Source organism: Mauremys mutica, chromosome 6 (genome assembly GCF_020497125.1).
Source record: "Mauremys mutica isolate MM-2020 ecotype Southern chromosome 6, ASM2049712v1, whole genome shotgun sequence".
In the NCBI taxonomy this organism is placed as follows: domain Eukaryota; kingdom Metazoa; phylum Chordata; order Testudines; family Geoemydidae; genus Mauremys; species Mauremys mutica.
This window is the reverse complement of record NC_059077.1, coordinates 71,402,058-71,415,336: the sequence shown is the minus strand read 5'-3', so window position 1 is coordinate 71,415,336 and position 13,279 is coordinate 71,402,058. Positions and strand designations below refer to the sequence as shown.

The 13,279-nt window shown below is 40.8% G+C and overlaps 1 protein-coding gene across 2 annotated transcripts in view; it reads right to left on the bottom strand.

Annotated features, from left to right (window-relative positions):
* The window catches only part of DMXL1 (Dmx like 1), a 146,339-nt gene extending 136,283 nt beyond the window's left edge, over nucleotides 1-10,056 (bottom strand). For both annotated transcript variants that reach the window (XM_045021744.1, XM_045021745.1), the window contains exon 1: nucleotides 9,761-10,056. In XM_045021744.1, coding sequence (XP_044877679.1) covers nucleotides 9,761-9,847 — 87 coding nt within the window. In that variant the 5' untranslated portion in view covers nucleotides 9,848-10,056. The remainder of the gene's footprint in view (nucleotides 1-9,760) is intronic.
* Between the last annotated feature and the right edge of the window lie 3,223 nt (nucleotides 10,057-13,279).

Here is a 13,279-nt window from a genome sequence, read left to right as displayed (position 1 = left end):
TCAGGGTCGTCAATCTGCCCTTCATTATGGATGCACGTTGATGATTCTTTGATGTCTCTTTACTACTTCTTCCTTGACTCTGGCTATAACAATGGTTTTTACACCTTATCTTTTCCTGATGCATACATCCTCATTTACACAAACAGATTGAGAATACAAACAGTAGTATTTTATATTGAGCAGAAAGGTATTGCAAATTAAACCTTGCCTTGTTAGTCTCTAAGCTGCCACAAGTACTCCTGTTCTTCTTGCCTTCAATGTTTCTCTAATCTACTTAACATAGACAATACAGAATCCTGTCTTTTACTTACTAAACCTTAAAACAAAGAAATGGATATTTAACTAGAGTGCCTAATTTGTAATACATATAGAAAACCATAGTAGACGTTATAATTTATCCTAAAACAAAAGGTGACCATAATCAGTCAGAAGGATTGTTCTGGTCTGTCATTCCTCTCTGCTATTCAAAAAGGGTGGCTGACAGGATGAACTCAAATCATACATTAATTCTCATAGTACATTATAAAATCCAGCTCCTACAATATCTCCCCTCAGCCTTCATTTTGTTAGGCTAAACAAACCAAGCTCTTTAAGTCTCCTCTCATAATGTAGGTTTTCTGCACATATTCCAGTTTGAATTCATTGTCCAACATGTGAGACCAGAACTGCACACAGCATTCCACACGAGGTCTCACCAGTGCCTTGTATAATGGTACTAACACTGCCCTCTCTCTACTGGAAATACCTCACTTGATGCATGCTAGGATTCCATTAGCTTTTTTCACAGCCATATCCCATTCTCAGCTCAATCCTCTTACAACTGACCGATACAGCCAGGTCTTTCTCCTCCTGTCACTTCCAACTGATAAGTCCTTAGCTTATAGCAAAACTTCTTGTTGTTAGTCCCTTGCACTTTGCACTATTAAATTTCATCCCATTTCTATTACTACAGTTTTCAAGGTTGTCCAGAAATTCTTGTATAATATTTCAGTCCTCCATATTGGCAATATCTCCCAACTTTTTCATCCACGCATTTTATTAGTACACTTCCACTTTTTGTATCAAGGTCATTAATGAAAATGTTAACTAAGATTTGTCCCAAGATCCATCCCTGAGGAACTTCACTAGCAACCTCTGTCCAGACTGACAGATCACCTTTTAGTATGACCAAGTGTAGCCTAACTTTAACCAATTCCTTATCTACCTTTCAATTCTCATATTAATCCTAATCATCTCCAATTTAATTAATAATTTCTCATAGGGAATAGTATCAAATGCCTTTCTGAAATCCACATAGATTGGATCTACTGTATTTCCTTTGTCTAAAATAAATAAATAAATAACATCAGTTATCTTCTCAAAGAAGATCACGTTGGTCTGGCACAATCTCTCTTTTGTAAAACTATGTTCTATTTTATCCTGATTACCATTCAGCTCTTTATTCTTAACTACTTTCTCTTTCAAATTTTGTTCCAAAAGCTTGCATACAATTGAGGTCAAACTATCTGGCCTGTAGTTTCACAGATCACTTTTTTCCCTTTCTTAAAAGGAACTATAGTAGCAATTCTCCAGTCATAGGGTATGACTCTCGAGTTTACAGATCACTGAAAATCCCTACTGTTGGGCTTGCAATTTCATGTGCCATTTCCTTTAATATTCTTGGATGGTGATTATCCAAGCCCCTGAATTTGATCCCATTAAGCTGTTTCAGTTTAGCTTCCACATCCTTATTTTCGTTAGCCCCCCTGCCACCACCCCAAAGCTCAGCACCCTCATTAAAAACTGACCCAAAGTATTTGTTTAGGTGTTCAGACATGCCTAGATTATCCTTTATCCTTCCCACCCTCAGTGCTTAGCAGTCCCATTTCTTCTTTCCTTGTTTTCTTTTTATTTATATGGCTATAGAACCTTTTAGTATTGATTTTAACTTCCTTTGCAAGGTCCAACTCTGCTTGGGTTTTGGCAGTTCTCCTTTTCTGACTTCCAAGAGGTAACTTTCCTTGCTGATCTATTCCATTTTTCATTCCCTGTAGGCGCTCTCTTAATGACCTGTCTGAGATGCTTGGTCATCCGTTGTGGTCCTCAAATTTTATCCACTTGCTCGGGATGCAGGCTTCACATAGCTTCTGCATCTTTGATTTAAAGCCTCCTCCACATTCAGATCCTTGAGTTCTGTCCTGTCCACTTCCCTAATTCCCTTAATTTTTTTTTAAAGTTTGCTCTTTTGAAATCAAGGAACCTAATTGCAGACCTATTTTTGTTTATCCTTCCATTTAGTTGAAACTGAATTAGTTCAGGATCACTCAAATCAAGGTTGTCCCTTGGGATCCTCTTCAGCCTCAGGTCCACCTCCCGTATCTTAGCGCCTAGCAGAAAGCACACCCTTCTGTTCTACAGATCAGCTCTGGTGATAGGTCTGTCTGTCGGTAGTCAATCACGTAGCCCTGCTTCTTCCGGATGTTGGTGTGATTCTCTGGCCTTCCTTCTGTTCTCTATATTCCTGAGCCTTCCTTTAGTATTCTCGTAAATACAACAACCTCCCAAACACTCACTTTGTGTGCACCCTTTAAAAAAATGCAGGTAATTAGTGCCTCACCTGGATCATTCTGTTCATACCTTGTTACGTTTTTGTACTTATGGGTCTGCAACTGATTTTGTTTTCATAAAAGGTAACTTTTGTATCCAAGAACAGGAGTAAATGGTTATTGATATTTTCTCCTTGACTTGCATGCCAAGAACGGAGTTCAGGCTCACCATTTCACAGACCATAGCCAATAACTTCATAAACACCTGAAATACTATATAGAACGCAGCTCTGTACAATCTTTTGCCAGTATAAGATGTGTCTGAACAAGCAGGCCTATCCCAGTAAGGTTCTTCCGGTACAAACTAGGTCTAAGTGTTAGTGGCGTCTCTGTAGTGGAAAGAGAACTTTTAACTCCAGTTTTGGCAGGTAAAAAGCCCTTCAATTCACCTTTAAGAATTAAAATGTCCTAGGTTATTTGTGGAGTAGTCTGTGCAATGAAACAAGCAGATACTGTTGACATTATCATGCTCTTGGTATGTACGTTAAACAATGTTTTTAAAACCAGTGAACAAAAGCAAACAGGGTAAAACCAGTTACAACTACGGAAACAAGATTTTAATAGCTGATGTCTTGCCACCACATATCTGGATTTAGAAAATTAAACATCTTTCTGTGCACCTAAGACTGAGAAAAGTTTATTTGCATGTGGTATTGGATTTTCACCTGCTTTCTATTTGCTTATTATCCAGCTTTCAGCTATTTTATCCCTGCATCCTAAAATTCTTGAGAGAGGATTAGCAAATGTTTTCCTTTGAAGATAACACTAAGGCAATTTTACAGAACTGTTAACAGAAGATATTACAGCCAATAACTTAACTGCTACAAAATTCTTATTGTTTTAGGTAAAGTTTTCACTTTATAAGTAACTCTTTAAACATAAAAAAATAAATCTATCGGTACAATCCAGTATCTGTAAGAGTTAGGAATTATGTGCAGGAAATTTTTTTTTTAAATTATAACCCAGAACTTGCACATAAAAAAAATTTAATCTACTAAAGCAACTAAATTCTGTATGCTAAATCAGGAAATATGGTGCACAAAATAAAAGGCTCCTTTCCTGCACATGTATGGGACCGACGAGTAACTTTGCGTGACAAGCAACAAGTCAGTAAGGCAGGTTATTCCCAGGAGAATCTCAACAGAATCTTTATGCCAAACCACGCATTGTGTCTATGCTATCTTTTTAAAAAAGAGTTTTTACAAGTATTGCTACCAATTTTTACATGCATGTAAAACAAAACTGCCTTAATTACCAGACAACAACTATACATATCTTTAAGGAGGATTCTTCTCCTCACCCCCTTTTTTTAAATGGAACCTTGAACTGAACTGAAAAGGTATTGCAAGTAAAAGTGTAAAGATTTTAAAATATAATGTACTTGAACTGGGAACAAAGCTTTATACCAGAATTCCCCTATCTATTGTGCTTTCAAATAGCATGAAGTACCTATTTTTGTTGGGCTGAACAAAGTGAACCTTAAAACTGTTGTTTGTCCTGCACCAGAGATGAGTCCAAGTGTAGCAGAAAGTTTAAAAATCTCTCTGTTCCACAAAACCACAAAGAATCTAGCATTAAAGTTCCAAAGCTCAGTCATGATGAAGAACTACTGGACAGAATTCAGGCAAGGCTATTTATTAAATGGTTCTCCTCAACCATATAGTAATTACATATACATTTTTTATTTCATGTTTTTCTCCTCATACCCAAAGTCAGGAAAGAAAGTAAACATTTTTCATTTTTAGTGATAAAAAAATATTTCATGAGCTTGTATTATCACTGCAGCATACTCTTTCCTCCAAAATGTATTACATTTTAAACCTGACATCTTAACATTAATAAATTAACAAGTTTGTAAAAATTTATCTTTGAAAGAAATAACTAAGTAAATGGAGCCATACCAACACTGTTTTCTTTAAGTAACCATTCCAATAATTAAGAGAAAACATAATGGAACAGAAGTTTCTTCTCCAGTAAAGTACCAGCATTAGATTAGAGAAATACATAATATGCATATACCCAAGTCATTTGCTTTTTTATACTTCCCCGAAATTTTGTAATGACTATTAGAACTTCCAAGTTCCTCCAAACTCTAGTTTAAACTATTTTTATACACTGTAGCATAACAACTGTAAACTCACAACACAAAAGTACGAGTTAGCACAGTATAAAGATTTTTTTAAAAGGACTGTAAGAGTCACTAGAGACAAAATAAATAAGTAAACATCTGTAAAGCCATTCAACAAAGACTGTGGTGACAGTATTGATTACACAAAACAAAACACTCTGAACAATGCTTCAGATATTAAAGTAGCATCCATGATGAGTGTGGGAGGTAATACTTAAACTTACAGGTCAAGTTACTTTAAACTCAAATACTGCAGATGTGCGAAAAAGCCAAATAGGTAGCATTTTGGTGAAGTTTCAGTGAAGTGCCTTATTTGTTGGCTTACATACTTGTGGTCTCTAAAACAGAGAATTAGTAGCAATAATGGTAGTATATACTCCCTGTATTTTAGCTTCATCTGAAGTGTAGTGAAGCTAAAAATAGCAAATATACATTAGGCTTCACAAGTTGTCTTCTTTCTTGCCACTTCCCTATTTTAGGTCAGTAACTTTTATAGCCTTCTTCCAAAATTCATGATAGAATGCTAGGCCGTAATGCAGACTTGTCTCTCCAGTGTCCACCGATATCCAGTCCACATACCAAGACTTTGGTCGTTGATAGAAGACAACCAGGGGAAGATTATTGCAAGAGACATCTTACCAACATAGCTCTCAGGTCTCCGCTGGATATGCCCATATCCACGTAGCACAGCCTCCCTCAACTTGTCTTAATTGGAGCAACCTTTATTAGATCCCTTACAACACCACTTATTTCCTATTATCTCAGCAGCTTCATTTAGACAACATACCCATTTCTTTTCCAGTGGCTGGCCAAGTCCCTGTTCTGTACATTAGGATTGTATAAAACTGTGATTTGACCACCCTTAACTTTATTGGCATCTTTTTTTAATCACAAAGAACTTGGGTCAGCTACTACCATTTGCACTGAGCAACTTTACTACAATGCCAGGCATCACTCAGGAGGGCACCATTGTCAGCAACCACTAATTCTAGATATTTAAATTCTCTTTCTCCCTCTAAGCTTTCTTCCCATGACAGGGATCAGCAACCTTTGGCCCGTGGCCCGCCAGGGTAAGCATCCTGGTGGGCCGGGCTGGTTTGTTTACCTACCGCGTCCGCCGGCCAATTGCGGCTCCCACTGGCCGCGGTTGGCTGTTCCAGGCCAATGGGGGCTGCTGGAAGCGGCGTGGGTCGAGGGATATCCTTTATGCTGAGTCCTCCTTCAGTTCTCATAGAGTGAATGTTGGTAAGACCAAAGTGAAGTCCAGCCTGCTCAAAACTATGTTGCCACTGTTCAAAGTTGGCTTACATCGTCTTAATCTTCTGCATATATCACTAAGTCATCAGCAAACAGCATGTTCCAAGGTGCATATATTCTCACTTATCACATGCAAGACAACTGCAAATAAAGAAGTGCTCAGAACTTTATGTTCAGTAGGTTTTGAATCACTAACACTAGAAGCATACAAGTCAATGAAAACTTGTATTGAGAACCCATGAACTAGAGTATAATCCATCAGGGGGGTCCTGGTGTTTGAGTCACAACTACCATATCATTTCCGTATTGCTAGTATGAGGGAGGTCCAAACTTGAGGCTGACTAGAACTTATGCTTCTGTATTATCACCAAGGATATTTTCCTGAAATCTCTTCTAAACAACATGGGTAGTCTTCTTGTTCTATTTTGACAGTTAAAGATTTATTGGGGTAGAGTGGAAGGGTTAGAAGAACACTGTCTATGGATTAAACACAAGTTGTACAAAAAAAACCCACAGCATTTGTGAGCTACTTCTATTTGCAGCTATTTTCATTTTGTTTTGCATGATATTTTAAAAACTTCCAATGTTTAACTAAAAATTCAAATAAAGTTTCATACTTCTCATACATTTAACTCTTCATTTCTAAGTGATCATGGTATAAGCACTAACTGGTAGTGACATAATTAAGGAGAGAAGAATGCTTACATTCCAACCCTTGTACATCAATTGAAAGATCAGCCATTTCTTTGTATAAAAGTAACTAGTGGGATCACTCAACTTATTTACAGTACCTTTTTTGTACTCATTCAAATAGGTGTGGAGAAATCTGAGTAAGTTGTACATCATGAGAACCACCACCACACCCCAAAAAAAGGGCAATGAAGGACATTTTTGATCTTCGGTTTTGAGACTACTGGCTAAAAATTCCCCTTAATACTCCTCTACCTCAATATAACGTGATCCGATATAACACGGTAAAGCAGCGCTGTGTGTGTGTGTGTCTCTCTCTCTCTCTCTCTCTCTCTCTGGCGGATCAATGCAAGTTCAATATAACATGGTTTCACCTATAACGCGGTAAGATTTTTTGGCTCCCGAGGACAGCATTATATCGGGGTAGAGGTGTAATATGCTTTCCTGCATACCACAAATATATAAAAGATTTAATACACATATAGAAATTCCTATGATTATATTTGTGTCAAAACTGCTCTTGAAAACAAAGGTCTCTCAAGGTAGTATTACTCAAAACAGTACAGTTTGGCATATTCCTCCCTCCCAACAGAAAGCTACCACTTCCAGGTCATTACAGAGTTCTAAACACTCTTCTAATCAGACAGGCTGCAATACTGGACAGAGTTGCTCAGCAGTCATTCTATGGAAGTGATCCTGATAACCTGAAGTTTTAAAAAAGGAACCTAATGTCATTAGAAGACAGATCTAAACTTGAGTATAAGTAAAAGATAAGAGAATTCTCTATTTGTCTCGCTTCTTTACTTTGCACAATTAAAGGCATTTTGCTGTAAAGGAAATTACATTGTTTTTCACGTACAGTTTCATGCTGCTTAGGAGTCACCACACTACAATAGGTAAACATTTAAACAAATGGGAAAATCTGAAAGATGGATCCAAAAGCAGGTGTAGTACTGTAAGCTATTTTTAATTTTTTTTTCCTTCCAAACTGATTGAGCTGACTGTCTATAACAAAGCTTTATTCGGATTACTTCCTCTTTTGAGCAGCAACTTGCAGGTTCTGAATCTGCAACTACTCAGGAAAATTCCTGTGATGACACAGAGCCTCCATTACTACAGAGGTCGCCCAGATGGAACTCCTTGCAGGATGATCAAAGTGTCAGATAGCGAACAAGTAGTTTGTCTTCCAATGTTGTAGTTGTTAACAAACTCAGCAGGGGAGCACAGAAGTATGCCTACTACGCACAAAAACTAAAAATAGGTCTAGCAGTCACTCTCCAACCGATTAGGCAGTGAGTTAAACTGGGTGCAAGACTGAAGATATCCCACAGTTTATAGCATTATCTTGGGTGCTGCTGCTCCAGAGTGAAACTGACAGAAATCTGCTAAGTTCTGCTTTGGGCCCCTTCTGATATACTGTGTACCAAGCAAAACTGACTAGGTTCCGGACAGTTTCATCCAGCCAAAGACTTAAGCACAGCAACAATACCACGAGCATCATTTAATGGGAAAAGATAGGAAAAGAATGAGGATAAGATACTCAGATGATGAAGCACCCTAAGAAAGAGGGAGCCAAACCAGGGAAAGAAGAGAAATAGAAGATAATAGTTTAAAATTCAGACTCAGGATTGAGTCTTTTGAACTCCATAGTCTATTATGATGAGGATACTTCTTCAAGTTTATAGACAAACGAAACTCAAATAAAACTAGTCACTCCATTAAATAAAGGCAGGGTGGAATAGTGGGCTTTGGAGAGTGAAAGGATAAGGAGAAAAATCCTCCTTATTAACAAAAATTAAAAACTGTATAGAAGCCTAATTTGTACTTAAAGTGCCGTGCACAGTTACTTTCCAGCAGCAGGGTGCATGCAAACAGGAAGTTCAGAAATACTAGATTTTACTTCAAGATTTTAGAACATAATACAGAGTTACTACATGGCAAAAAAAGTGTGCTAAAAATAGCTCTACCTTTAAGGATTTTTTTTTGTGCCACTTTCAAGGACCTCTTACATATCTCTTACAGCAAGTCTACACTATTGCTTGAGTCAATCTAACTTACTCGGTCAGGGATGTGAAAAAGCCTCACTCCCACACCCCAACCAACACAAATTTCACACTGTCCACACCAGCTCTATCTCAAATGCTTTCCCAAACAACATAGCTTCTGCTTCTAGCCAAGATAGAGTAATTATGCCAACGGGAGAGGGCTCTCCTGTCAGCATAACAAGTCTTCACCAGATGCAATACAGATGTGCAACTGTCATCTACTCAAAATGCAATAAAACTCAAGTGTTAGCTTATGCCAGTGTAAGGACTTGTCAACTTGAAAACATGAGTAAAATATTTTCATTTATGAAATCTGACATGTAGATTCACTTTCTTAAGGAACCAAATACTTACACTTGCAAATCTCTGAAAGACACTATATGACATGTATTTTAACATAACATTGCGCATATACACATATATATATAAACAAACTATGGCTTATTGTTTATAGCTTTTTCATCACAACCATCATTAATCATGATCTTAAAAAAGGTGTGAATAGTTCTCCTCCAATAGGAGTTCTGAACAGGTGTACTATAGGCCTTAAATTATGTATTGTGTCATCCTGCGTGTGTACGTGGACAGTGCCTAGCACACACCGTGGCTGTGCGCTATTGTAGTGTACGATAACATTATCAGCAGCAACAGAAGCGCAGGAAATGAAGCGTCCCTACTCATCACACTTTGATCTCATCAGCTGCGTTGTGCTGCTCCCCCGCCTCTCGGGTCATGTGTCCCCAGTGCACCTGAACCAGCCCATGCCAATCCCACCCCTCCCGGACGCATCCAGTTAGCGACCTGGCTCCCGGCGAGCTCAGGCCAGCCCGTGCCTGGTGCAGGGCGGACGAGGCCGGGAGAAGAGTCGCCGCGTCCCCAGCGGGAGGGCAGGACGGAGCGAGGGGGCAGCGGGGGCCCACGGGCCCGAAGGGGGGAGGGGATCAGCACCCGGGAGTAGCCCTGGGGACGCTGCGGGGCTGCCCCGCAGGCTGCAGAGGCCCCGCCAGGGGGTGACTCGGGGCGCGCACGTCGGGGCAGCCCGGCCCGGGACTCACCGTCAGCGGCTGGTCGTGGAGGCTCCCCACGGAGAAGCAGTTGTCCCCGGGGTTCACGGCGCCCGTCAGCACCTGGTGCAGATTCATGGCGCAGAGAACGCGGGGCCCGGCTGGCCTCACTGCAGGCGCCCGGGCGCCAGGCTCATGCTCCGGCCCCCGGGGCGGCAGTGAAGGGTCCGCAGCTGCTCGGCCGCTCTAGGTCCCGCAAGCGGCCAAGGCGGCAGCACATAGCTCGGGGCGTGGCCTCATAACCCCGCCTCCCCGCGGGGCGGGCCATAGACGTAGCCCCCCCAGCCCCTTGCTCGCCGGTAACAGCGAAACGGGACGAAAACGAAATATCGCGAGCCTCCGTTCCGTGTGACGTCATAGTTTCCCCTCTGTAATGGCGCATGCGCCAACCCTACCCTGGGACTGAATGTGCGGCGAAGGGTGTTTTCTGCGCGTGCGCGGAAGTAAATTTAGCTAGGAAGGAAGGTCAGGAAAAGCTGGTTGCGCAGGGAAGTACGTATGGGGGTGTAACGGCACAAAGAGCTCCCGCTCCCAATCCCCTACGTTGGGTGCACTGAGCATGCCCAGTAACCTTCGCTGTTCCCATTGCCCTCACTTCTAGTTACGATGCGCTGCCTCCTCTTTGGCGGGGGTTTGAAAGGATTAAGGGGGGCAAATCGCAGCGGGAGGGGGGGGGGCTGTCAGCGTCTGAGCAGGGGCAGAAATTTACTAGCGGGGGGATCAAACTACTGTAGGTAGCGGCAGAAGAGGGGCTGAAGGGGAAAAATCGGGGGTGGGGGGTGGTAGGCTGGGTTAAGCCCTCATGATTCGCAACCCCTGGGCTTGGCGGTAGCAAGTCCTGAGCAGTAGCCACGATGGGTCACGTTTGCTTGGTGGAAACTGCACCTAGTTGCAAAAAGGGAGGGTTGCTATTTGTGTCGTCACAGGAGCCCTGGAACTATTGGAGGGATGTAAATGGAAAAAAATGTTTTCTGTTGTGGCCCTGTTTAGACCAGATTATTGATTTTTGCTACTAATCAGGCTGGGGAGCTTCCACTTCTGAGAGTAGTAATTTGAATATTCAGTGTGTGTAACTTCAGTCCAGCTCAGACCCATATTCTTAATAAAGGCTGTGTAGCAGAGGTACTCGAACTTTGCCTACTTAGCCAAATCACTGGTAATTTGCCAAGAGCCTGGTAGGCTGTAACAGAGTGGGCTGCAATCCAGACCAGTGAGAAGCTGCATCACCTCTGTCCTGCAACATTGTGTGCCTCACAATACCTTGCTGCAGTAGCACCTACCTACGCTGCTCACAAACAACCTTCCAGCACGCAAGTCACATTCTGAGTTTCTGTGGCCTGCCAGTCACACTTGGGTTGCACTTTGGCACACCCCAGCCTTGGTTATATTGCAGGGGAACCCCAACACAAGCCCAGTCTGAGATTTTCCCCCAGAAATGCATATCTTATACTGCCCAGCCCTCTTCTGAACAGTCCAAATATATTAAGTCTGTTATTCCTTTAAGGGACTAGTATACACTAATTTAGCGCCTTCCATGGAGTTGCCCACACACTTTAACTTAAACACAGTGGATTATTCAAAATACAAGTTTTGTTACTACGAAGAGGTAGATTTTAAGGGAGTACAAGCACTGAGGCATAAAAGTAAGAAATGGTTACAAGAAAATAAAGATAACAATGCCTTCTAGTGACTAATTTAACAAATTATATTAGATTTAAAGCTAAGTTTCTCACCACATGCTTCCAACATCATTACTGACCATACTTTAAGGTCAGGATCCTTCCCTGAGAAACCCCCAGCTATCATCTTTGTCTTCTCAGATGCAGAGAAAGAGATGGGCAGGGAGAGAGAGAGGGGTGTCTTAGGGTGTTTGCCCCTCCTTTTTATACTTTCAGTCCCTCTTTGAAAAAGTATTTCCAGTTGAGAACCAACAGACAGGATTTGGTGGAGGAAGGAGACATGCTGCTTCTTTCCTAAGATGCAGAGCTCTTTGCCACTTCCTCTTTCTTGATAAAGAATGGCCACTTGATAGGTGATGGCCCATCAGCTTTGTTGACACCTGGCTGGAGCATCTGTTTTGCCCTTTATCTTTGAGAAACTGGTTTAGGTTATGTCTACACTCCAGACCTTAAAATGGCACAGATGAACCACTACAGCTGTGATGCTGTAAGGTCTCCCATGTAGCCACTCTTTGCCAGCAGGACAGAGCTCTCCTGCCAACAATCAGTGTTAGCTATGTTGGTAGGAGAGCCTTTCCTGCTGATATAGAGCTGTACACACTAGTAGTTTTGCTGGTGAAACTTATGTCAGTCAGACTTATCTGGGAAACACTTCAGTCATGATTTCAATTTATGTTCATAAGTTTACACATCATGTTGCTACATGCATTTTACCATAATATTATTGATCAGCAAATTATGAGTTTTCAAATGATACATCACAAGGCATGTCTTGTACAAAAATTATTACAAAAATGTGTAGGGTGTGAATACAGGGGTACATTCTGTCACAGCGCACCTGTCTATACCAACCAATAGAAGACAATAAGACAATAAAAACACTAGAGCACATGTAAAGTTTGCCTGGTTTGACGTAAGTGCTGTAAGTAATGGTGTTCATGTACACCAATCTCACTTCCCCAATACAAGTAAACAGTATTGACTACACTAAATGTTCAAAAATCATGAATCAGGCTCATAAAAAATCATAAGATTTAAAATCACGAGATTATGTAAAGATAATAGATTTTTTTCTCCTGCTTTTTGAGCCTTTGGAGTGTACAAGGGTCACATTTTGAAGCTTTATCCACAGCTCTGAAGGCTAGAAACTTACTTTTTCTTAGGGCTGTCAAGCAATTAAAAATTTGCGATGAATTGCAGTTTTAATCACACTGTTAATAATAGAATACCATTTAAATATTTTTGAATGTTTTCTACATTTTCAAATATATCAATTTCAATTACAACACAGCATACAAAGTGTACACTGCTCACTTTATATTATTTTTTATTACAAATATTTGCTCTGTAAAAAAATAAACAAAATAACAGTATTTCAATTTACCTCACACAAGTAATGTAGTGAAACCTCTTTATCATGAAAGTTGAACTTACAAATGTAGAACTATTTTCTTATATAACGTCACTCAAAAATAAAACAATGTAAAACTTTAGAGCCTACAAATACACTCAGTCCTACTTCTTGTTCCTTCTTTAGAGGAGTCTTGGCTTATTGAAGGGGAAAGATTTTTTTATCTCAGAAAGTCAGTATTCTGGAGATGGGAGGGGTGTGAGTTGTGCAGGAGAAGGGTGAATTCTTGACAATGCTCCTGTTGGGTTGGGTTTCTAAGCTTGCCAGACTTCCCTACTTTCCAAAGAGGAAGAGAGTTGCATCTTAGAAATCTGCATTCAGTGTTCGTGGGGGGGGGGGGTGATGGGGGGGGAGGAGGAAGCAAGCAATGAAAGGATGATGGTGAGGGAGGAATCTTGCCTCCATGTGGCTGGGGAGGAG